Raw genomic sequence first — 27,278 nt, 5'->3', positions numbered from 1 at the left:
ATATATGGAAGTCAATTAAAATGATAACACCACAACCCAAAACCTGTGGGACGCAGCAAAGGTGGTCATAAGATGAAAGTATATAGCATTCCAGGGCTTCCTAAAGAAGGAAGAAAGATCTCAGATACACAACCTAACCTTACACCTTAAGGAGCTGGAAAAAGAACAGCAAATGGAACCCAAAACCAGCAGAAGACAGGAAATAATAAAGATTACAAAAGAAATTAATGGTATCGAAACCAAAAAAACAGTAGACCAAATCAATGAAACCGGAAGCATGTTCTTTGAAAGCATGAACAAAATTGATAAACCACTAGCCAGTTTGATCCAAAAGAAAAAGGAAAGGATGCAAATAAGTAAAATCAAGAATGACAGAGGAAAGATCACAACCAACACAACAGAAATAAAAACAATAAGAGAATATTATGAGCAATTATATGCCAATAAAATGGGCAATCTGGAAGAAATGGGCAAATTATAGAAACATATACACTACCAAACGGAAACAAGAAGAAATATAAAAATTTGAACAGACCCATAACCAGTAAGGAAATAGTATTAGTAAACAAAAATCTGTCAAAAACAAGACTCCAGGGCCAGATGGCTTTCCAGGGGATTCTACCAAACATTTAAGGAAGAGTTAATACCTATTGTCTTGAAGCTGTTCCAAAATATAGAAATGTATGGAAAACTTCCAGACTCTTTCTGAAGCCAGAATTACCTTGATTCCAAAAGCAGACAGAGACCACACTAAAAAGGAGAACTATAGACCAATTTCCCTGATGAACATGGATGCAAAAATCCTCAACAAAATATTAGCCTACCACATACTACAATACATTAAAAAAATTATTCACCACGACCAAGTGGGATTTATACCTGGGATGCAGGGCTGGTTCAATATCTGCAAAGCAATTAACGTGATTCATCACATCAATAAAAGAAAGGACAAGAACCACATGATCCTCTCCATAGATGCAGAGAAAGCATTCGACAAAATACGGCATCCTTTCTTGATAAAAACCCTCAAGAAAGTAGGAATAGAAGGAGCACACCTCGAGACCATAAAAGCCATATATGAATGACCCAACACTAATATCATCCTCAATGGGGAAAAACTGAGAGCTTCAATGTGCTTAGTGTTACTACAATGGTGAAGAACTAAGGTTTCTCTGCACAGCATACTGGGGCCTAAATTCCTTTTTCTGGTGCTAAGGACATTTCTCCCCTCCTGGTACAAAAAGGGTGTATTTCACATAGGAGATTTATATTCTCTTAGGGAACAAAGGATGGTCAGTGCGTCTCTGCACTGGCTGTTTCTCAAGCATGTTTCATTACAGTGGCATATTTGGGGTGGCACATTCTGCTCCCCTCCAACATGTAATGCTGGAGTAGAGACACTGAAATAAATGTCCTGTGAGTCTTGACAGGAACCTCCCTGCAGGGCCGGGCCTAGACTGCAGGGAGCTTTCAGTACTACCCAGGACCAGGCTGCTACCCCAGGTGAGTAGGTGCACAAGGGGTGAGGAAGGCTTTCCTGTCGGAAGCCAGTGTTTCCTTTTCCAGAAAGGAATCTAAAATATGAGTAGGATGAGGGATGCTAAAGGGTGTTTAAATATCCTCTTCCATCAGAGCATTTAATGAACTCAGGCAGTGAGAAGACACTTGAAGACGCTGCTAGTCCAGGGCTTTTAGATATCTTCATCTAAGAGACGGAAGCCAGGATGCATATATTACCCCATTTTGTGCAACAGTTTGGAGTCATGCTTATCCAGGAATAAGACGTACAGATATCAAAGCCAACAACAGGTTCAGGTGGTCTCTGCCTCATTCAATACTGGTCCACAATGGGGAGAATTTTCTGTAAGGTCTTATCACTCAGTGGCAGGAGCTCAGTCTGCACACAGTTCAGGAACCTGGCCAAGGACCCATGTCCTCAAACAAGGATTAGACTGGTGCTCTCTGAGTCCCAATGTACACGGTCTCTGGGACCGTCTCCAGATGGTTCTGGTCCTGTGTATGAAATACTCTGTCTCATGGCTATGCAAATAGTCCTCAGAGCACTAGGTTAAGTATGGGTGTGTCTGTGCCCTGAGAGCATCACCGTACAATGCCATCCTCTACCGGAGACCCTGAGACACATCCCCTCACAATGGACTGGAGCTGGAGAATCCTCTACCTGGTGGCAGTGGCGACAGGTAAGGGTCAGCCAAGTCCCTGGACACAGGAGAGGACCAGGACCAGTCAACATTGATTTCATCCACTCTTGTCCCCTCTCTACAGGTGTGCACTCCCAGGTTTTGCTGGTGCAGTCTGGGGCTGAAGTGAGGACGCCTGGGGCATCAGTGAAGATCTTCTGCAAAGTATCTGGATATAGCTTCACTGATTACTATATGCACTGGGTGCGACACGTTCCTGCACAAGGGCTTGAGTGGATGGGAAGCATTGACCCTGAAGATGGTTCTACAAGCTATGCACAGAAGTTCCAGAGCGGACTCACTCTGACAGCAGACACATCCACAAACACAGACTACATGGAGCTAAGCAGTCAGAGGTCTGCAGACACGGCCATGTATTACTGTGCAAGGACACAGTGAGGGGTTGTCAGTGTGAGCCCAGACACAAACCACCCTGTAGAAGAAGATCAGGACCGCCAGGGGGTGCACACTATGCACCATTCTGTTTGTGTTCCCAGGAGCAGGTGCAGGTAGGGGTTGTTGGTAGGTTTTGTGGCCTGGGGCTTCCTCTCCATACAGCAGTTTCCCCCAGGAAGCCTCTCTGGACACATGATTCTGTGCTTACCTACTCGGGTCTGGTTTACAAAGTTTGTTTTACCAGGAACACTATACTTACATGAACAAGAGACTTCAAGCTGTATTACTAAGCTGTAATCATCAAGAAAGTATGGTACTGGCACAAAAATAGACACATACATGAATGGGACAGAATAGAGAACCAGATTTCCTTAACAGTCTCTTCAGCAAATGGTGCTGGGAAAACTGGATAGTAACATGCAGAAGAATGAATCTGGCACACTTTCCTACAGCAAACACAAAAATATATTCAAAATGGATGAAAAACCTAAATATAAGACCAAAAAGCATGAACATCTATAAGAGAAAACAGGCAGAAACCTCTTTGACCTCGACCTCAGCAACTTCTTAATAGACATGCCTGTAGAGGCAAGGAAAACAAAAGCAAAAAATGAGCTATTGGGACCTCATCAAGATAAAAAGCTTCTGCACAGTGGAGGGAACAGTCAACAACACTAAGTGGCAACTGACAGAGGAGTGAAGATATTTGAAAATGACATACATGGTAAGAGTTAGTATCCAAAATTAATAAGAACTTAACAAACACAGAAGAACAAATAAATATCCAGTGAATGGTCAAAAGACATGAGCAGACACTTTTCCAAAGAAAACATCTGGATGGTTAAGAGACACATGAAAAGATGCTCAACATCACTCATCATTGGGGAAAATCAATTCAAAATCATGATAAGATACCACCTCACACCTGTCAGAATGGCTAAAATGAACAATTCAGGAAACAACACATATGGGCAAGGATGTGGAGACAGAGGAACCTTCCTATACTCTTGGTGGAAATGCAAAGTGGTGTGACCACACTGGAGAAGAGTTTAAAAAGTTAAAATAGAATTACCTTATGTCCCACCAATTTCTCTGCAAGGTATTTACACAAAGGACACAAAAATTCTGATTCAAATAGCTAAACGGGTGATGGAGATTATGTAGGTCACTTGTGATGCGCACTGGGTGTTAATGTATGTGATGAATCACTAAATTTTATTCCCAAAACTAAAACTACACTACATGTTAACTCACAAAGATGTAAATAAATAAAATCTTCATATATTAAAAAACAGGGGGAAAAAAGGAAGGGGACAAATGTTGTTACAAATGGTCATAACCAATGGGATCTAGGGCAGTGAGTCTAACAACTTGCATTTACCTATTTTATCCCTAACTGGTAGTGGATATTAATGAACAAACATACTCAGGATTCCCAATGTTGGTGCCACGTGAGTGGGAATTCAAACCCCAGCTGCCCTTCCCTGCTTCTCTGTGACCACATCTCATGGGCAGTCTGTCTAGACAGCTGACATCTATGTATTGCCTGTGTGTAGACGTCCTTGCTCCTGGACCAGGCTCATTCACCCAGGTCTGCTGGGTACTCAGAAAGCACAGACTAGTGTCACCCGGCATTCCTTGTACTTCCCATTCCTCACTAGGGAACAAGCTCAGCCTTGAGGATGCATGGTTACCATGTGCTGTTCCACTGGTCTACACCACCTGACACCACGCATGTATTCCAGTACTTGCTTCTGAAGGGAATTTCCAAACAGATGACAATTTCACTAGTGATTTACACCAAAAAATAATTGGATCCAAGTGAGGGCACAGTATTGGATTTTAGCTGCATGTTAAGGGGAACTGTGCTTTCATCTTAGAAGACAGAGAAGAGGTTTATACCAGAGACAAGGTCACAAGGATGGATCCTCCCACAACCAGCAGTGGACCATCGCCTTACTGAGAGAGGGTACATTTCAAATACAATAGAAGCTGTGAATGTATAACATCTGGAGGGAGTGACCTCAGAGGGTGGGGGGGGCCACAGGGTGGCCAGAACATCTCTTTACCCTCAGGTGAGGGACCTCCCGAGTCATGTCACTTGTCCACAATACAGTCAGCTTAGGGTGGCTATGGTTCTGGTCTTACATCCCAGAGCCCAGTTTGTAGGGCTGCCCCCGATCTCCACTGGCTAGTGTCCAACATCGTCCAATCAAGGCTGCAGAAAACAGGATGCATGTCAGCCCCAGAAGTCCTCTCTCAATGGCAATGACACCTTTATGTGTCTTTCCTTGTTGTTATCTGTCTTTCTTCATGTTTCTTTCCTTACCGTTTCTCTTCACCTCAGAGCATTTGGGGGACATCCATGCATATCCACCTGGGTTCAGTTAGACACTCAGATCCAGAGGGAGACTTGAATTTCATGCAAGAAAGTGTCTGTGCCTGGTGATGAGGGGTTTCATCCCACAATTCTCAAGGTATTCCCTCTCACAGATGTGCTGTCTTCAGGACCTATTCATCTTCAGTTCCAAGACGGACATTTGGTGACTGCCCATCTGTGTCCTGAACTCCATCCCCAGACTCATACACATGGCAGTAATATCAATGTGTCAAAATTAATCTCATGTGACAAGTCCCTTTGGCCACATAAGTTATTCTACACAGGTTCAAGAATGACATAGATGACCACAGTCCACACTGATGTCAGGGAAAGTTCACCTCCATCCCACATGACACTCACATTACCACACCCCCAAATCCTCCAACATGTCAAATCATTAAATATTAAGTCAGGTCCAAAACGTACCTAAATTTCACTACCTCTAAAACCCCAAATCTAACCATGTAGCTTGGGTAAGGTGAGACCGTGGTACCTTCCATCCTGGGGTGAAACTCTCTCCATCAGCCGACCTGCATTTCTAGAAAACCATTTTTGTTTTCTGAATGCTTCTGCATGGTAACCATAACATAACAGGTACTGACATTCGTATCCCAGAAGAAATACAGTGTAATTTAGAAGTGCATCACCAACAAGAAACAATTTGATTATCAATCTGGGGAAACCCATTAGGTTCACAGACAGAATGCTCTGAATCTCAGACTCCAACTTGTCTCTGGGATTGACACTTCCTTTTTTCTTAAAGGTGGTGCATGTTTGAAACTGAGCACATTTATCCCAGTTTGATGAAAGTAGAATTTATGAGCCCAAAAATCTTTCTTTTTGTTCTCTCGATTATCAAATGAAAAGTTCTTCTGACTCTTGCCAGCTGATAAGGATAACTATTCAAGATCGTTGCTCACCAATGATTAAAGGAAATATAACTGTATATTTATAGGCAAAAAGCAGTGTGAAGGGTTCAAAGATGGAAAATATGTAGGAGGAGTCATCCTGTGAACAGAAGGGTCTCCAGTGCTCATGATGGAAGGGTATCACCCTTGCATGTTGCATAAATGGGGAGGGGAATAAAGGAGTCACTGTATCTCTGCAGGGAATCTGTGAAACAACAGGAGTATGGGGACCACAAGGGGGCAATCAAAGCTGAATGGGAGTCTACATATCTGTATGGTATAAGATAAGGACCAAATGTCATTATTTTACTCACTGGAATTCAAAACCATTTGTGAAAGAGGCCATTTTTTCCCTAATTTTAATTCTATGAAATCTCATGGAGGATATGCTGACTGCATCCAGACACATTTCATTCTGGTCTCTGTAACCTGCTCCACTAGTCTGTGTGTCTGACTGTATGCCAGCAGCACAGTGTTATAGACAATGTACCTATGCAATATACTTAGAAAGAAGGACGTGTGCTGTCTCCAGGTTTGTTCTTCTTTCTCAGGATTGTTTTCTCACTTCCATGTGCTTTGTGGTACCATATAAATAAGAATTTCTCAGATACATTCATTGGCATTTTTATTAACTAACATTAGAAATTATTAGAACAGATAAAAGGAATAAGGAGTGTAATAATACAAAAAATTAACAAATCGAAATTGATATCTGGAAAGCTAAATGCAATTGAAAAAGCATCTCTACTAGGAAATAAGTAAAACTCAAACAGATACAATCAGAATTAAGGAGGGGACATAACTGACACCAAAGAAGTGAAGAACAATAACAGAAAATGCCTAGTTAATTATAGACCCATTATTAGATAACTAAGGGGCAACTAGGCAGTTTCTAGAGTTATACAATCCACAAGACTGTACATGAAGAAATAGAAAATTAACAGAATTAAAGCAAGTAAGATTGAATCTATAATCTAATCATATCCCGCCCCTAAAGAAAAAAATTCAGCTTGGTAACAGAGGACTTTATCTATGAACTGTATCAAAATATAAAGGATATTTAATGCCAATACTTCTCAGACTCTTACCAAAAACTGAAAAGAAAGGAATATGCCCCAACTCATCTACAAGACCAACCTTACTATGATGTGAAATCAAAAGACACCTTAAGAGAAACTAAAGGCCAATATCTCAGATGGACATACATGCAAAACTCCTAGCATAGTGAATGCAACAGCACAATGAAAGGGTCATATGTGACAATGCAGTCACATCTATTGATCACCTATATCATCATCTATTGATATATATAAAACTAGACAAAATTCAACAAATTGTCATTATTAAAAAATCTCAGCAACTGAGGGAAAGAAAGAAATTACCTCCCCAAAATTGTGGCCGTAGATGAAAAGCCCACACCTGACAGCATATTTAACAGTGAAAAACTGATGCTTTTCCTGTCATATTAGGAGCCAGGCAAGGATTCTCATTCCCTACATAGGTATTCCGCATGGTAACATGAAGACCAGTAAAATATGGCACCCAATGTATGTCATCTTGTCACATGGCTTATCTGGAGGAAAGTCACTTGAGTAACAGCTAGTCTAAGGAAACTGTGACCTTCCTTTGTCCCCTTGAGAGCAGGAAATAAATCTCTCCTGGGAAACTTCCTTTCCCTCTACCAGAATGGAAGAACCATCCTTACACCAGAAATGGGAACTTTAGCACCAAGAAGGCTGTGCAAAGAAGCCTTGTTAATTCCTCACTAATTGACTTGCCCAAATCCAAATCTCTGTCTTGTTAACTCTTCACAAATCCATTGTTTTTTATTCTAAAAGGCACAAGTGCCACGTACTTTCTTCATTCTCTGGGTGTCATATTATTAGGAAGCTTGTGCACATGCAAAATGAAATTTATTCTCTTCTGTAGATCTGTCTTATGTCAGTTGAATCCTTAGACCAGACAAAGAACACAGAAGCAAAAAAGGAAAAACTTTTCTGGTCCTACAAGTTGAAGATGTACCCATAAAAATTAGGTAAGAAAATGAAATAAAGACATGCAAATCAGTAAGAAGAAAATTATTTGTTTGAGAATCACATGAACTTATAGTGAAATCTTAGAAACTCCATAAAAAAGTATTAGAACTAATAAACTCAGGAAAAGTTCAGGGTACAAATCTACATACAAAAATATGTTGTATTTCCACACACCTAAAACATAGTATATGAAAAAACTAACAAAATCACACAATTGAAAATGGCACAAAATGGAGCATCTGTGTGGCTCAATCCGTTAAGGGCCTACTGTTGATTTTGGCTCAGGTCATGATCTCATGGTTCCTGAGTTTAATTCTAAGGCAGGGTCTGCAATGATTGTGCAGAGCCTGCTTGGGATTCTCTGTCCCCTTCTCTCTCTCTGATCTCTCTCTCCTTCCCTCTATCTGTCACACAAAAATAAACACACATTAAAATATATGGCACAAAATAAAGTATTTAGGAAAGTAAAATAGTATACCAAACATGACGTGCTGGGAGAAAGACATGTAAAATGGCAAACACAGATGAAAAGATCACTGTGTTCACAGATTAGAATTATTTATACTGTCACAGTCCCTTCTGCAAGAAGTGATCTAGAAGTGCCTCTCAAACACTGGTTTGAAATTTGAAACAAATCTAAGGCTGGAGCCTGATATATATGGTCAGAGGATATGCAAATAGGGCCCTCCCTGTGCTGATTAAACCAGTCCAGCTCCAACCCTGCAGCTGGGAGAGGAGTCCCAGCCCCGGGAGTCGCAGGTGTTCCCATTCTGTGATCAGCACAGAACACACACACCTCACCATGGAGTTTGTGCTGGGCTGGGTTTTCCTTGTTGCTCTTTTAAAAGGTAATTCATGGTGAACGAGGGACACTGAGTCTGTGAGTGGATATGAGTGAGACAGTGGATGTGTGACAGTTCCTGACCAACATATCTTGTGTCTGCAGGTGTCCTGTGTGACGAGCAGCTGGAGGAGTCTGAAGGATACCTGGTGAAGCCGGGGGAGTCCCTGAGACTCACCTGTGTGGCTTCTGAATTCACCTTCAGTACCTATTGCATGCACTGGGTCCGCCAGGCTCCAGGGAAGGGGCTGCAGTGGGTCGCAGGAATTAGTGCTAGTGGAGGTAGCACAAGCTACGCAGACTCCGTGAAGGGCCGATTCACCATCTCCATAGACATCGCCAAGAACACGCTGTATCTGCAGATGAACAGCCTCAAGACCGAGGACACAGCCACATATTACTGTGCAAGAGACACAGTGAGGGGACCTCACTGGGAGCCCAGACACAAACCTCCCTGCAGGAGGGGATCAGCACCACCAGGGGGCGCACACTATGCACAATTCTGCTTTGTGTTCCCAGGAGCAGGTGCATTTGGAGGATACAGGCAGGTTTCCTGTCAGGGTCTGGGGTTTCCTCTCAACACAGCAGTTCCTGGACACAGGATTCTGTGCTTACCTATTAACTTTCTGAATTAGCAACTGTGTTGTCATAGGAAAACTGCACTAACATGCACAAAGACACAGTTGTTTGCATTGCTTACTCCTGTCCCTCAACATGAGTGAATTACAGATTTCCTGAGGCACAACAGCTGAACCTTAAAGCAGTCCCAGATGCACTCCCTGTGCAGCCAGGACCACAGGATCCCACAGCTCCCCATTATCTTCACCTATCGCTTGTCCCAATCAAACAACGTGACTCTTCCCTCCTGGCATTTGCTACTCAGGACATTCAATGAGCTACAGCTTTATTCAATTCCTCTAAACAAGAGATGAATCATCACCATGTATTAGTCAGGATTCCCTTGAGCAACAGAATCCAAAGCACATTGGTTTCCATGACAAAATATGTTGAGAAGTCCCATGATCTACTGCCACAATTTGGGGACCCAGGAAAACCAATGGTGTAATTCTCGCCTGATTATGAAATACTCTAGTCTCAGAACCTGCAGAGCTGATGATGTAGCTCTCAGAACAAGGGCAAGAGGAGACCAATGTCCAGTTCAAACAAGCACATGGGAAGTAAAAATGAGGGAATTCTTCCTCCCTCTGCATCGGGTTCTACTCAGAACTATAATGGAATGGGTGATGCCTAGGCAGAAAGAAAACATGGATGGAAATGCCAATCTCTTCTGCAAACACATATCAGACATACTCAGAAGGAGTGGTTAATCTGGGCACCCATGACGCAGTCAAGATTAAAATAAGGTAATCAAGAAGTCAACCTCCTGTAAATGTGGAGTTCAAAGGCTAAAGATTTAGAAGTCCATGCTGTCACGGGGGTGGAGCCTGGTGGGCATGGCAGTGCTCCTGTGAAGAAGGAGAGCAGAGACCAATGGGGGGGGCACTGCGATCTGAGGGTCCCCTGGCTGGCATAGGGAGAGACAGTCCCTTCTTGGAGTGCATTTTGGAGAGGGGGCATTGCCTCTCATGGGACACGAGAGCTGACAGGCACCATTGCACTGCCCTGGTCATTAGCATTGGAGCCTCTGCTAAGAGCACCTAACTGGACGCTGCCTTCTTGATGTTCTTTACCATGAACTCCAAGCCCCTAATGTTCATGCAACTGCCCTTCTGGGATAACCAGCTCCAGGCACAGCACAGAAAAACCCTCTCCCAGAGGATCGGTGGGGTCCCTATAATACTGAGTTCATACAGTTTGGACTTTTGAAACCCAGCTAGAGCTCCTGATATAAAATATAAGAGCTCTGTGCCACCAGGTGGGCCAATGGCTTGGACACAGACAGGGTGAAGGCAGGGTTCTGACTGGGACCAACAAGTACAGATTTTTCTCTCTGTGGGAGGGCTTCCTGAACAGGGGCGGCTGGGAACTCCAACTGCAGGGACTAGAGGGGTTGCTGATGCCAATATTTCCCCCCGCCAACCAGCATGGACAGAGTTCAGTGAGCAGCACAGCACCCCCCAGTAGAAGCTGAGCCAGTGACACCAAGATCCACCCCCCCATTGTCTTACTCAGATGCTTCCTTACTAGGAAAAGACTGCCTGGAACCCAGACCAGCACCACGCCCCTCCCTCCAAAGACCACCATATACCCCCACAGGCACCAAGTCTACTGACCATATAGTGAGGCAAAGCTTCACTTCTAGGGGAGATAGGAATTAGCCTCTTTTAACAGTCAGAACAAACTCACTTAGTTAAAACACAACACTGGACAAAGTTGAAAAACTCCCTACTGGAGGCAAGGAGAAACCTGCAGAGGACTGACTTGAGGGACACAGCAGCCAATACATGACAGCACAGTGCACACAGCACATGCAAGAAATGCTTCCAGAATATCAGGTCCTCAACAGTATGTAAACACTTGTCATGAAGACACTACTCTAGAAGCAGAAAACATAACAGGATTTTCCGAAAAACTTAAGAAAGCAGAGACAGACATACAGACTGATGGAGGAATGCATTCCAAAAGAATAAACGATAAAAGGTCATTGTAAGGGATATAATTAAAACACATATAACAAATATGCCTCAAACAGAATTTTTAAAAACTATAATAAGTAAAAAGAATTTTTAAAAACTATCATACGGACACTAGCTGTGCTTCAAGAAAGCAAACAAGACTCTTTCCATAATTTGGCTAAATGTCCATCAACTGATGAATGGATAAAGAAATTGTGGTTTATATACACAATGGAATACTACGTGGCAATGAGAAAAAATTAAATATGGCCTTTTGTAGCAACGTGGATGGAACTGGAGAGTGTGATGCTAAGTGAAATAAGCCATATAGAGAAAGACAGATACCATATGGTTTCACTCTTATGTGGATCCTGAGAAACGTAACAGAAACCCATGGGGGAGGGGAAGGGAAAAAAAAAAAGAGGTTAGAGTGGGAGAGAACCAAAGCATAAGAGACTGTTAAAAACTGAGAACAAACTGAGGATTGATGGGGGGTGGGAGGGAGGGCAGGGTGGGTGATGGGTATTGAGGAGGGCACCTTTTGGGATGAGCACTGGGTGTTGTATGGAAACCAATTTGACAGTAAATTTCATATATTAAAAAATAAATAAATAAATTAATTAATTAATTAAAAAAATAGTACTACCACAAAAAAAAAAAAAAGAAAGCAAACAAGACAGGAGGATACCCTGTCTACATATAGAAAAGACCTAAAAACTTGTCAGTCTGAAACGTTACAAATGCTATAAACGGGATGTGAAACTGATTGTATATAATGACCTCAGGTGGAAAGAAGCAGATGAGTGAGTAAGTGACAGAGAAGATAAAATTATGGGGGAAATGAAGCAGGAAAGAAGAGGAAAACTAAATATTGCATCTCAAACGTATACTTCGGGAACTCAGCAACTCCAAAAAGTGAAATAAAATTCTTTTCAAAGGAGTCCCTGAGACATTGTGGTTTATATACACAAAGGAGTACTACGTGGCAATGAGAAAGAATGAAATATGGCCTTTTGTAGCAACATGGATGGAACTGGAGAGTGTTATGCTAAGTGAAATAAGCCATACAGAAAAAGACAGATACCATATGTTTCCCTCTTATGTGGATCCTGAAAAACTTAACAGAAGCCCATGGGGGAGGGGAAGGAAAAAAAAGGAGGTGAGAGTGGGAGAGAGCCAAAGTGTAAGAGACTCTTAAAAACAGAACACACTGAGGGTTGATGGGGGGTGGGAGGGAATGGAGGGTGGGTGATGGGTATTGAGGAGGGCACCTTTTGGGATGAGCACTGGGTGTTGTATAGAAACCAATCTGACAATAAACTTCATATAGTGAAAAAAAAGGAGTCCCTGAGCAAAACGAGTGGGAGGAAAAAAAGGAAAAGTTTTATCTCAGTGCATTATAGTGGAAAATGTCCACAAACTGGGGAAAGAAACAGTCGTCCACATCTATGAGTCACAGAGAACTCCCAGTAAAATAAAAAAAAGCAGGCAACAGAGAGACATATAACAGTAAAATTAGCAAAATACACATAGAAAGAAAAACACTAAAAGCAGCAAGTCAAAAGAAGTCGCTAACTAAAAAGGGAAGACATAAAAGATTATGGCAGATGTCTCCACAGAAACCTGCAGGCAAGAAAGGAGTGGCATGATATCCTCAACATGCCCAATTCAAAAATATGCAGCCAAGAATCCCTACCCATCAAGGCTGTCATTCAGATACAAGGAGAGAGAGAATTTCCCAAACAAAAACCAAAGGAGTTCGTGGCATCTAAACCAACCCTTTGAGAAATATTAAATGGGACTCTTTGAGTGGGTAAGGAAGACTAAAAGAAACAAAGACTAGAAATAAGCAGAGAAAATCTCCATAAATAGTGACTTGAGAGGTAACACAATGGCACTAAGTTTATATCTATCAATAACCACTGGGAATGTAAAAGGGCAACATGCTCCAATCAAAAGGCATAGGAAAACAGAATGGATAAAAAAATACAAGACCTTCTATACACTGCATACAATAGGCTCATCTTCAACCCAAACACCTGTAGATTGAAAGTGAGGGGAGGGATAGCAATTTATCATGCTAACGGACGTCGAAAGAAGGTTGTAGTACCATACACGTATGACACTAACTAGATTTTAACCAAAATCTGTTCAAGAGATGAGGAAGGCAGTATATCATCATAAACTGGTCTATACAATGAGAAGATACAAAGCTTTAAATCTTTATATGCTAAAATTGTAACCACTTATATATATAAATCAGTTAATAAGAAACATAAAGAAACTAATTGATAATAATACAATAATAATAATAGAGAACTTTAACGCTCCACTTACAACAATGGACACATCATCTAAGCTGAAAATCAATAAGGAACCAATGGCTAAGGAAGACACACTGGACCAGATGGACTTAACAGATATATTCAGAACATTCCATTCTAAACAGCAGAATACACATTCCTTTTGAGTGCACATACAACATTCCCCAGAACAGATCACATACTATGTCACAAATCAGCCCTCTACAAGTACAAAAAGATTGACATAATACCAAGCATATTTTCAGACCAGGACACTATGAAACTTGAAGTCAACCACAAGAAACCTTTGGCAACACCAATAATACATGAAGTTAAAGACACTGTAGTAAAGATTGTATGAGATTTTCAGGAAATTAAGGAAACAGTAAAAAATACGTGGAAGCAAATGAAAACGAAAACATGCCAGTGCCAAATGATACGGATGCAGCAAAACTGGTTGGAAGAGGGAAATATATAGCAATACAGGCCAAACTCAAGAAAGAAGAAAAATCTCAAACACACAACCATGTTACACCTAAACAAGCTAGGAAATGAACAGAAAATGGACGCTGAAGCCAGCAGGAGAAGGTAAATAAAGAACACTAGACCAGAAATAAATGATAAAGAAACAAACAAAAACAGTAGAACAGATCAATGAAACTATAAGCTGGGTTTTGGAAGCATAACTAAAAATGATAAACCGAGGCCATACTTAGCAAAAACAAAAGAGAAAGGACTAAGTAAATTTTTTTTTAGTATGAAATTTATTTTCAAATTTGTTTCCATACAACACCCAGTGCTCATCCCAAAAGGTGCCCTCCTCAGTGGCCATCACCCACCCTCCCCTCGACCCACTCCCCATATACCCTCAGTTTGTTCTCAGTTTTGAGGAGTCTCTTCTGTTTTGGCTCCCTCCCTCTCCAACCATTATTTGCCTTCTCCACCCCCATGGTCGTCTGTTAAGTTTCTCAGGATCCACATAGAAGTGAAAACATATGTCCTTATCTGTATGACTTATTTCACTTAGCATAACACTGTCCAGTTCCATCCATGTTGCTACAAAAGGCCATATTTCATTCTTTCTCATTGCCACGTAGTATTCCATTGTGTATATAAACCACAATTTCTTTATCCATTTGTCAGTTGATGGACATTTAGGCTCTTTGCATAATTTAGCTATTGTTGAGAGTGCTGCTATAAACGTTGGGGTACAAGTGCCCTTATGCATCAGCACTCCTGTAACCCTTCGGTAAATTCCTAGCAGTGCTACTGTTGGGTCATAGGGTAGGTCTATTTTTAAGTTTTTGAGGAACCTCCACACTGTTTTCCAGAGCGGCTGCACCAGTTTCCATTCCCACCAACAGTGCAAGAGGGTTCCCGTTTCTTCACATCCTCTCCAGCATCTATAGTCTCCTGTTTTGTTCATTTTGACCACTTTGACTGGCATGAGGTGATATCTCAGTGTGGTTTTGATTTGTATTTCCCTGATGAGGAGCGACTTTGAGCATCTTTTCATGTGCCTGATGCCCATCTGGATGTCTTCTTTAGAGAAGTGTCTATTCATGTTTTCTGCCCATTTCTTCACTGGATTATTTGTTTTTCAGGTGGGGAGTTTGGTGAGCTCTTTATACACTTTGGATACTAGCCCTTTGTCCAATATGTCTCTTGCAAATATCTTTTCCCATTCCATTGGTTTCCTTTTAGTTTTGTTGATTGTTTGCTTTGTGGTGCAGAAGCTTTTTATCTTCATGAGGTCCCAATAGTTCATTTTTGCTTTTAATTCCTTTGCCTTTGGGGTTGGGTCAAGTAAGAAATTGCTGCAGCTGAGGTCAGACTTTTTCCCTGCTTTCTCCTCTAGGAGAAAGTCTGAGTCTCCTGTCTCAGACTCAGGTTCTTTATCCATTGTTAGTTTGTTTCTGTGAATGGTGTAAGAAAGTGGTCTAGTTTCATCCTTATGCATGTTGCTGCTCAGTTCTCCCAGCATCATTTGCTAAAGAGACTCTTGTTTTTTCCATTGGATATTGTATCCTGCTTTGTCAAAGATTAGTTCGCAGGTCTAGATTAGTTTTGTGGGTCTATCTTTGGGGTTTCTATTCTATTCCATTGGTCTATGTGTCTCTTTTTGTGCCAATACCATGCTGTCTTGATGATTATAGCTTTGTGGTAGAGGGTAAAGTCTGGGATTGTGATACCCGCTTTGGAATTCTTCTTCAAAATTACTTTGGCTATTTGGGGCCTTTCGTGGTTCCATACAAATTTTAGGATTGCTGGTTCTACCTTCGAGAAGAATGCTGGTGCGGTTTTGATTGGGATTGCATTGAATGTGTAGATAGCTCTGGTTAGTATTGACATTTTAACAATATTCATTCTTCCAATCCATGAGCATGGAATGTTTTTCCATTTCTTTATATCGTCTTCAATTTCCTTCATAAACTTTCTATAGTTTTCAGCATACAGATCTTTTACATCTTTGGTTAGGTTTATTCCAAGGTATTTTATGATTCTTGGTGCAATTGTGAATGGAGTCACTTTCTTTATTTGTCTTTCTGTTGCTTCATTATTAGTGTATAAGAATGCAACTGATTTCTGTACACTGATTTTGTATCCTGAGATTTTACTGAACTCATGTATCAGTTCTAGCAGACTTTTGGTGGAGTCATCAGGTTTTCCATAGATAATATCATGTCATCTGCAAAATGTGAAACCTTAACTCCATCTTTGCCAATTTTGATGCCTTGATTTTCTTTTCTTGTCTGGTTGCTGATGCTAGAACTTCCAACACTATGTTAAACAACAGCGGTGAGAGTGGACATCCCTGTCGTGTTGCTGATCTCAGGGAGAAAGCTCTGTTTTTCCCCAATGAGGATGATATCAGCTGTGGGATTTTCATAAATACCTTTTATGATGCTTAGTAGGTTCCTTCTATCCCAAGTGTCTTGAGGGTTTTTTTTAAGAAACGATGTTGAATTTTGTCAAATGCTCTTTCTACATCGATTGACAGGATCATATGGTTCTTATCTTTTCTTTTATTAATGTGATGTATCACATTGATTGATTTGCGAATGTTGAACCAGCGCTGCAGCCCAGTGATGAATCCCAATTGATCATGGTAAATAATTATTTTTATATGCTGTTGAATTCGATTTGCTAGTATCTTATTGAGAACTTTTGCATCCATATTCATCAGGGATATTGGCCTGTACTCTTTTTTTCCTGGGTCTCTGTCTGGTTTAGGAATCAAAGTAATGCTGATTTCATAGAATGAGTCTGGAAGTTTTCCTTCCCTTTCTATTTTTTGAAATAGATTGAGAAGTATTATCTCTGCTTTAATGTCTGGTAGAATTCCCCTGGAAAGCCATCTGGTCCTGAACTCTTATTTGTTGGGAGATTTTTGATAACTGATTCAGTTTCTTTGCTGGTTTTGGGTCTGTTCAAGCTTTCTATTTTTTCCTGTTTGAGTTTTGGAAGCGTGTGGCTGCTTAGGAATTTGTCCATTTCTTCCAGGTTGTCCAGTTTGTTGGCATATAATTTTTCATAGTATTCCCTGATAATTGCTTGTGTTTCTGAGGGAGTGGTTGTAATAATTCCATTTTCATTCATGATTTTATCTATTTGGGTCATCTCCCTTTCTTTTAGAGAAGACTGGCTCCAGGTGTATCAATATTGTTTATTTTTTCAAAAAAAAAAAAACGACTCTTGGTTTCATTGATTAGGTCTACAGTTTTTTTAGATTCTGTATTGTTTATTTCTGTGCTGATCTTTATTATTTCTCTCCTTCTGCTGGGTTTGGGGTGTCTTTGCTGTTCTGCTTCTTTTCCTTTAGATGTGCTGTTAGATTTTGTATTTGGGATTTTTCTTGTTTCTTGAGATAGGCCTGGATTGCAATGTATTTTCCTCTCAGGACTGCCCTTGTTGCATCCCAAAGCGTTTGGTTTGTTGAATTTTCATTTTCATTTCTTTCCATATATTTTTAAATTTCTTCTCTAATTGCCTGGTTGATCCATTCATTCTTTAGTAGGGTGTTCTTTAACCTCCATGCTTTTGGAGGCTTTCCAGACTTTTTCTTGTGGTTGATTTCAAGTTTCATCACATTGTGGTCTGAAAGTATGCATGGTATGATCTCAATTCTTGTATACTTATGCAGGGTTCTTTTATGACCCAGTACATGATCTATCTTGGAGAAGGTTCCATGTGCACTCAAGAAGAAGGTATATTCCGTTGCTTTGGGGTGCAGAGTTCTACATATATCTGTCAAGTCCATCTGATCCAGTGTCTCGTTCAGGGCCCTTGTTTCTTTATTGATCCTGTGTCTAGATGATCTATGCTCTGTTGTAAGTGGAGTATTAAAGTCCCCTGCAATTACCACATTCTTATCAATAAGGTTGCTTATGGTTGTGATTGTTTTATATATTTGGGGGCTCCCGTATTTGGTTCATAGACATTTATAATTGTTAGCTCTTCCTGATGGATAGACCCTGTAATTATTATATAATGCCCTTCTTCATCTCTTGTTACAGCCTTTAAAGTCTAGTTTGTCTGTTGTAAGTATGGCTACTCCAGCTTTCTTTTCACTACCAAGAGCATGATAGTTGGTTTTCTATCCCCTCACTTTCAATCTGAAGGTATTCTCAGGTATAAAATGAGTCTACTGTAACAGCAAATAGATGGGTCTTGTTTTATTATCCATTCTGATACCCTATGTCTTTTAGTTGGAGCATTTAGTCCATTTACATTCAGTGATATTATAGAAAGATATAGGTTTAGAGTCATTGTGATATATGTAGGTTTCATACTTGTAGTGATGTCTCTGGTACTTTGTCTCACATGATCCCCCCTAGGATCTCTTTAGAGCTGGTTTAGTGGTGATGAATTCCTTCAGTTTTTCTTTGTTTGGGAAGACCTCTTTCTCTTCTTCTATTCTACATGACAGACTTGCTGGATAAAAGATTCTCAGCTGCATTATTTTTCTGTTCATTACACTGAAGATTTCTTGCCATTCCTTTCTGGCCTGCCACGTTTCAGTAGAGAGATCCGTCACTAGTCTTTTGGTCTCCCTTTATATGTTAAAGCATGTTTATCTCTAGATGCTTTCAGAATTCTCTCTTTATCCTTGTATTTTGCCAGTTTCACTATGATACGTCATGAAGAAGATCGATTCAAGTTACATCTGAAGGGAGTTCTCTGTGCCTCTTGGATTTCAATGCCTTTTTCCTTCCCCACATAAAGGAAGTTCTCAGCTATAATTCCGTCAAGTACACCTTCAGCACCTTTGCCTCTTCCTCCTCTAGAACCCCAATTATGCATATATTATTTCATTTAATTATGTCACATAGTTCTCTAAGTCTCCCCTCATACTCCTGGATTTTTTGATCTCTCTTTCTCAGCTTCTTCTTTGTCTCTAATTTTATCTTCTAATTCACCTATTCTCACCTCTGCCTCTTCAATCGGAGCTGTGGTCGCCTCCATTTTGTTTTGCAGCTCATTTATAGCATTTTTAGCTCCTCCTGAATGTTTCTTAGTCCCTTGATCTCTGTATTAGTAGACTCTCTGCTGTTCTCTATACTTTTTTCAAGACCAGCGATATTAATTTTATGACTATTATTTTAAATTCATTTTCTACTATACTGCTTAAATTGTTTTTGATCAGTTCATTAGTTGTTGCTATTTCCTGTAGTTTCTGATGGGTAGAATTCTTCCGATTCATCATTTTGGAGAGTCCCTGGAGTGGCGCGGAACTGCAGGGTTCTTCCCCTGTGCTGTCTGGAGTAACTTCCATTGGTAGGCGGGGCTGCAGTCAGACCGGATATCTGCCCCCAGCCCACCGCTGGGGCCACAGTCAGACAGACTACTGTATACCTTATCTTCCCCTTTCCCAGGGGCAGGACTCACTGTGGAGTGGTGTGGCCTCTGGGCTACTTGCACACTTCCAGGCTTGGGCGCTGCTTTGATGGGATCTGACATATTAGCCTGGATGGATCCACAAGATGCACAGGGGTGGGAGGGGCAGGTTCAGCTCGCTTTTCCTTTGGTGGTCCACTTCAGGAGGAGCCCTGTGGCACTGGGAGGGAGGCAGACCCATTGGAGGGATGGATCCGCAGAAGCACAGCGTTGGGTATTTGGGCGGTGCAAGCAAGTTCGTGCCAGGAACTGGTTCCCTTTGGGATTTTGGCTGGGGGATGGGCAAGGGAAATGGCTCTTCCCTGTGCCTTTGTTCCCCGCCAAGCTGAGCTCTATCCTGTGGGGCTCAACAACTCTCTCCCCCATTGTCCTTTAGCCCTCCCGCTCTCTGAGCAGCGCGGTTGAATTATAACATTCCAGATGTTAATTCCCACTGGCTGTCAGAACACACTCCACCCAGCCCCTCTGCTTTTGCAAGCCAGATTCGGGGGCTCTGCCTTGCTGGGTGGGCTGGCTGCACCTCCACCGCCTTTTTCCCTCCACCCAGTCCATGTAGCGTGGACCGCCTCTCCAACCTTCCTATCCACTTCTGTGGGCCTCTCGTCTATGCTTGGCTCCAGAGAGTCCATTCTGCTAGTCTTCTGGTGGTTTCCTGGGTAAATTAGGCAGATGTGAGTGGAATCTAAGTGATCAGCAGGACCCAGTGAGCCCAACGTCCTCCTACACTGCCATCTTCCTCCAGGACTAAGTAAATATAATCACAAATTTGAGAGGAGAGATCACAACTAACACCAGAGAAATACAAGTATAAAAAAATATTTTGGAATTTATATGCCAAAAAATTGGTCAATCTGAAAGACATGGATAAATTACCAGAATGATATAAACTAACTAAACTTAAATGTGAAGAAACAGGAAACCTAAACAGACTGAAAGGAGCAAATAAATTGAATCAGTAATCAAAAACCTACTGACACACAAAGTCGAGGGCTTCATGGCTTCACAGGTGAATTCTACCGGATAATTAGAGTGTAAATATTCTATTTAAGTAGCATAGAATATTCTAGTCTTCTCAAACTATTCCAATTAATAGAAACGGAAGGAAAACTTTCAAACTCATTCTATAAGTTCAGTATGTCCATGGTTCCAAACCAGATTAAACCCCACTAAAAACGAGACTTACAGGCCATTAGCCCTAATGAGCATGGATGCAACAATTCTCAAGAAAATACTTTCCAATCGAATCCAACAATACATTAAAATATCACTTACCATGATAGGGTGGGATTTACTCCTTGGCTGTAAGGGTGGTTCAATATTCACAAATAAATCACTGTAATACATCACAGTAATAAGAGAAAGGATAACACCTATATGACCCTCTCAATCGAGGCAAACATAATAATAACTTTTGACAAATAAAACATCCTGTCTTGATAAAAACCCTCAACAATGGATAGAGGAAAAATACCTCGACACCCTAAAGTCCATATATGAAAACCCCACAGCTAATATCCTCACTGGGAAAACAAATTTCCTCTAATGTCACGAACACAAGAATGCCCACTCTCATAATTCTACCTAACTTATTCCTGGAAGCTTTATCCACACAAAGAGACAACAAAAAGAAACAAGGACATTCAAATTGGAAAGGAAGAAGTCAAACTTCCACTCTTCACAGATGACATGACACTCTACATAGAAAACCCAAGACTCCACCAAAACATTGCAAGAACTGATACATCAATTCAGCAAAGTCACAAGATAAAAAATCAACATACAGAATTCTATTGCATTTCTATACAGCAATCGTGAAGAAACAGAAAGACAAATCAAAAAAAAAAGAAAAAGAAAAAGAAATCCATCCCGTTTAATATTGTACGAAAAATAATAGGATACCTAAAGAGTTCAAAGATCTATACTCTGAAAACTATATAACATGATGAACGAAACTGAGGATGACAGAAAGAAATGGAAACACAGTCAATGTTAAGGATTGAAGGAGCAAATATTATTGACATGTCTATGCTACACAAAGAAACAGGAGACTTCGTGATTGAAGACTTCATGCTATATTACAAAGCTGTAGTCATCAAGACAGTATGCTACAGGCACAAAAGAGACACACAGGTCAATAGAACAGAAAGGTAAACCCAGATATGGACTCACAAATGTATGGTCCCCTCATCTTGGCTGAAACAGGAAAGAGTATGTAATGGAACAAACACAATTTTGTCAACAAATGGTGTTGGTCACACCGGACCAGGAGATGCAGAAGAATGAAACAGAGTCACTTTCTTACCCCATACACAAAAATAAATTCAAAATGGGTGAAAGACCTAAATGTGAGACAAGAGACCATCAAAATCCTAGAGGAGAACTCAGGCAGCAAATTCTTTGACACTGGACATCGCCACTTCTTAGTAGACGCATCTCAGAAGGCAAAGGAAACAATAGCAAACATTAAAAACTGGGGCTCCATCAAAATAAAAAGCTTCTGCGCTAAAGAAACAAACAACTATACTAAAAGACAACCTACAGAATTGTAAAAGGTATTTGCAAATGACAAATCTCATAAAGGCTTACTATCCAAAATCTATAAATAATGTATCAAACTCAACACCAAAAATACAACTAATCCAGTGAAGAAATGGGCAGAAGACATGACTAGACACTTTTCCAAACAAAGCACCAAGATGGCTAACCGACACACAAAAAGATGCTCCACATCACTCATCATCAGGGAAATACAAATGAAAACCACAATGAGAAACAACCTCAAACTGTCAGAAAGTCTAAAACTAACAACTAGGAAACAGGACATATTGATGAGGCTGAGGAGAAAAGAAAACACTTTTATACTCTTGGTGAAAATGCATAGTGTGGCCATTCCAGAAAACAGTTCAAAATCTTAAAAATGAAATGACCTTACACTCCAGCAATTGATCTATGAGGTATTCACCCAAAGAATACAAAAATTCTGATTTGAGGAGGTACATGCACCCCAATGTTTACAGCAGCATTACCAGTGAGAGCCAAAGTGAGGAAAGAGACCAAAAGTCCACCGAGTGATGAATGTGCTATATGTATAGACTAGAATATTACTCAGTCAGAAATAAGAATGAAATCTTGCCATTTGCAAAGATGTTGCTGTAGCTAGAGGGTATCATGCTAAGCGAATGAGTCAGTCAAAGAAAGACAAACATCATATGATTTCCTCATATGGGGATTTTAAGAAACACAACAGAGGAACATAGGTGAAGGGAAAAAAGAGCAAGAAAAACATAAAAGACTCTAATGTTAGAGAACAAACTAAGGGTTGCTAGAGGCCAGGTGTGTGGGGGATGGGATAATGGGTGAGGGGGTTTAAGTAGGCCATGCGTTGTGATGGGTACTGGGTGTTAATGTAAGTGATGAATCAGTAAATTCTGCTAATGAAATTAATATCACCCAATATGTTAACTAACCAAAATTTAAACACAAATTTAATAATTAAAGTAGTAAAAAAAAAAAAAGGAAGGGAGAAATGTTGTCACAAATTTTCATGAACATGGAATCTAAGGTAGTGAGCCTAACTTCCTGAATTTACCCATTTTATCCCTAACTGGTCGTGGACGTAAGTTAACATATGCATGAATTTTCACAGCAGTGCCAGGTGGGCTGGAACTCAAACTACAACAACCCTTTCCAAATCCTATGTGCCCATATCTCATGGGCCGCTTGTCCAGACACCTGCACAAGAACCCAAGTTGGGCTTCAGCAGGGACCCACATCTGCAGAACTAGAAAGTCTGGAGAGATGACCCTTCCTGCCAGCCTGTAGGTTTCTTTCCCCAACCTTGTGTCTCAGCTCCCTTGTCTTCCTTTGCCTTTTCTTTTAAAAAGGACCATGTCCCCTGTTAGTGGTGTATGAAAGTGAGGGGCTATCTTTTCTATAAACATTCAATATGACAGATCACTTACATGGGAACCGAACAAAAACAAAACAAAACAAAACAAAAACCCAGCTATATGTTTCAGCCTGTCTTACACTCCTATCACCGAATGTGGCAGAGTACAAATAAACCTAAATATGCACTTAGTAAAACACTGTACAGCATGTTGGAAAAGCATTAGGGGATGAGAAGGCTGGAAGAATTCCACAAATGCAGATATGAACTCCCCTTTGAAGGAGAAAGAAAAATCATACCCCCAAACATGCAAGAGTAAAATAATTTTAGGAAATAGTTTCAGGAAATGATATAACATTGCAGTGTGTTCTATTCATGAAGTGTCTGACAGTGACAATGCATAATATGAATTTTCAGGGTTTTACATAGAATTGTGAAGGGAAAATCCTGTGTCAAGAACTAGGTTGTGTGCACAGAGCTCGATGGCTCCTGAGACATAGAGAAAGCCCAACACCTGGAAAGGGAAACGCGTTTTTTGACCCCAGGAGCACATCTATCATATGTGATGAGCAATCTGTCCAAAGAGACACACACAGAATTTCTTATGAAATTTGAAGTTCAATTACAGCATGACAACAGAATTGACCATATAGTTATCAAAAAACCATGCCATGAAACTGAGTTACTGGAGTCCATAAACTTAAACAACAAAACACTAAGTCACCAGAGACCACTTAGGGAACAATTCAACATTGAGAGAAACCAGAAAAAAAGACTTTTACATTGTAACTCAGGAAATAAGTCAGGTGCCTGGGTGATTCAGTCGCTGTAAGCATCTACTTCAGCTCAGGTCGTGATGTCACATTTCAAGAGATTGAGCATCCTGTCAGGCTCTCTGCTGACAGCTCAGAGCCTGGAGCCTCCTTCAGATTCTGTGTCTGCCCTCTCTCTGCCTCTCCACCACTCACCTTCTGTCTCTCTCTCAAGTATAAACATTACAAAATAGATATTAGTCACAGTTAATCATCCTGAAAACCAAAATTAAAGCTCAGAACACAAGACCCATAAGAAGAAATGGTATAATTACATTTTGTGAAAATCGGATGTTTTTTTCTGCCAATGAGGAAATAGCAGTAAGACAAGTTACATAGGAAGAGACAATATTCACAAACTGCATAACCACCAAGGACCTGCATCGTGAATATGCTAAGAACCCTCAACAGTCAATAGGAAGAAAGGAAACAACCCTCTATAAAACAAGCACAGCCTTGCGTAGTAAACATCCCGTCCTAGAGGTTGTAGACACATTAGTAAGGACAGGAAAAGTCTCTTCACACCATCGATTGGCAAGGAAATTCTAATCAAGAATGCAATAGATGCCTTATGCACACACCCTGAGGGCTCAGGTATGAAGGGAACACTGGCAACACCATCCAGGTGTGCATGCAGCACTCTGGGGGCCTCCAACACTGCAGGTAGGAATAAAAAATGAACACCAGATCTGGAAAATCATTGGCTGTTACTCATGAAATTATACATGGATGACTTAACATGTAACCTGGAAATACCACTCCCGAGAATTTTCTCCAGAATGAAATCCCATGCTCTGAAAATAAATGGTGTGTACATATGTATAGTATCTTTCTTAGTGTTAGAAGCTAAGAATAAGTCAAAAGTCGTTCTAAATATAAAGGAATAAGGCAAGTATAAAACTTCCATCAATGGGATGCTTTTCCACAGAAATGTGACACTATTGATGCAGACCTGAAACTAGGATAAACTCAAAGACATGATGTGAGGGAATGAAAGTAGTCTCAAAGACAACAGAGGTGGTGTGGCCTGAGACATTCACACAGCCAGCCTAGATGTGACAGCCTAGGTGACAGTGTTTGGTTAGACTTTATCACTTTCTGACCCAACCCCACATGATAAATTCCTCTGCTGCATGTTGAATGTTGTCCTATGTTCAACAATGCTCTGAAGTATGGAGTCTCCACAGACTGAACCTCACCACCTCGGACTCCTCTGAATGGAGAGTTGCTGAGAACAGAATCTCAAATGTGTTCTGACAGCAGCTGTTCCCTCCACTGTCCCTGGCTCTTGCTCTCTCCTGCTGGTGAGCAGGAGTAGGTTAGGAATCCTCCACTGAAGCCATTTGTCTCCTGCACCTGACTCTCCCACAACATGAGGCCCAGACCTTCCTCACACTCAGCTGGAAATGAACTCGGTTGTACCAGAATAGATTTTCACCTTGGTTTAGTGGATTGCTCCAGGTCCCCCTGCCCTGAGCAAAACTCTGAAGCTGCAGGTGGGGACAAAATGAGGGATCAGTTTAGGGGTGGGTGGCACCTTCATTTCCTTGTGGCTTGCTTGTCCTGGTGGCATGAGACTCCTGCCATGTAAGTCAGGTCTGGGGCGACCAGGCTCCCAGCATCCCTAGTGGACTGTGCCCAGGGCAAAGCCTCCATCCTGGAAGTGGGCCTGCATACAATGAGTCCCACATCTCGGTGGCACCTGCAGGGGCTTGGCGTCAACAGCAAACAGCTTGGGGTCACTGACATTCTGTCCCTCTGGAAAAGAGCCCTCTTAACAGGAGCTGGGCATCGGGAACCCTGTGTATTGGCTACAACAATATGGCATGGAGGTTGCAGCCAGACTCAGTGGCACACGCCTATAGTCCCAGGTACTTGCACTGGATTCTCCATTTGCTGAGGTGGGGTGGGGAAGGAAAGGAACATACATTAGCTCAAAATTCTAGCTGTTCCTTTTGTCAGTATAGTTTTTGGAATAAATGATTCCTAGTGGGCTGTATGCCAACAAGGCCATTTGTAGACTCTTAACATACATTGATTTTTTTATTCAAATTCAAGTTAGTTAGGGGCGCCTGGGTGGCGCAGTCGGTTAAGCGTCCGACTTCAGCCAGGTCACGATCTCGCGGTCCGTGAGTTCGAGCCCCGCGTCAGGCTCTGGGCTGATGGCTCGGAGCCTGGAGCCTGTTTCCGATTCTGTGTCTCCCTCTCTCTCTGCCCCTCCCCCGTTCATGCTCTGTCTCTCTCTGTCCCAAAAATAAATTAAAAAAAAAAAAACAAATTCAAGTTAGTTAACATGCAATGCAATATTAGATTCATGTGTAACATATGGTGATTCAAAATTCCCATACAACACCCAGTGCTCATTATGAGTGCACCCCTTCATCCCCATCATCTACTTCCCCAAACCCTCCATTCACCTTCCCTCTGGTAACCATCAGTTTGTTCTCTATACTTAAGAGTATAATTGGTGTGCTTACATGCTCCATGGGTTAAAGCCATGAGTCTTGATTTGGGCACATGTCTTGAACTCATGGTTCCTGAGATCGAGCCACACATTGGTTCCTGTACTGACACCACAGAAAATGCTTGGGATTCTCCTTCCCTCTTCCTCTGCCCCTCCTCCCATTTTCTCTCAGAAAAAAAAAACATTGTTAAAATGTTTATACTACCCAAAGCAATCTAGACATTCAATGCAAGTAATTCAAAGCAAATATCCCTCTCAACTAATCCCAGAATTTTTCACAGAGCTAGAACCAATAATTCTAAACTTATACTGGTTGAGGCCCCTGGGTGGCTCAGTTGGTTAAGAGTCTGACTTCGGATCAGGTCATGATCTCACAGTCCGTGAGTTCGAGCTCCACATTGGGCTCTGTGCTGACAGCTCAGAGCCTGGAGTCTGCTTCAGATTCTGTGTCTCCCTCTCTCTCTGCCCCTCCCATGCTCATGCTCTCTCTCTCACTCTCAAAAATAAATAAAAACATTTCAAAAATAAAATTATCATGGAACCAGAAAAGACCCTGAATCCGCAAAGCAATCATGAA

At 41.3% G+C, this 27,278-nt stretch overlaps 2 gene segments (V, D, J or C); both read left to right on the top strand.

The window, feature by feature from the left end:
- Positions 1 to 2,063: 2,063 nt before the first annotated feature.
- Positions 2,064 to 2,597, top strand: LOC131517887 (immunoglobulin heavy variable 1-46-like). The segment is given in 2 exon segments: positions 2,064 to 2,198; positions 2,284 to 2,597. Coding segments are annotated over 2 exon segments (402 nt in total).
- Positions 2,598 to 8,720: 6,123 nt separating this feature from the next.
- Positions 8,721 to 9,394, top strand: LOC131518047 (immunoglobulin heavy variable 3-23-like). The segment is given in 2 exon segments: positions 8,721 to 8,766; positions 8,865 to 9,394. Coding segments are annotated over 2 exon segments (576 nt in total).
- The last annotated feature ends 17,884 nt before the right edge of the window (positions 9,395 to 27,278 follow it).

This window comes from Neofelis nebulosa, chromosome 7 (assembly GCF_028018385.1).
Source record: "Neofelis nebulosa isolate mNeoNeb1 chromosome 7, mNeoNeb1.pri, whole genome shotgun sequence".
Classification (NCBI taxonomy): Eukaryota; Metazoa; Chordata; class Mammalia; order Carnivora; family Felidae; genus Neofelis; species Neofelis nebulosa.
This window is presented reverse-complemented; position numbering and strand designations above follow the sequence as displayed.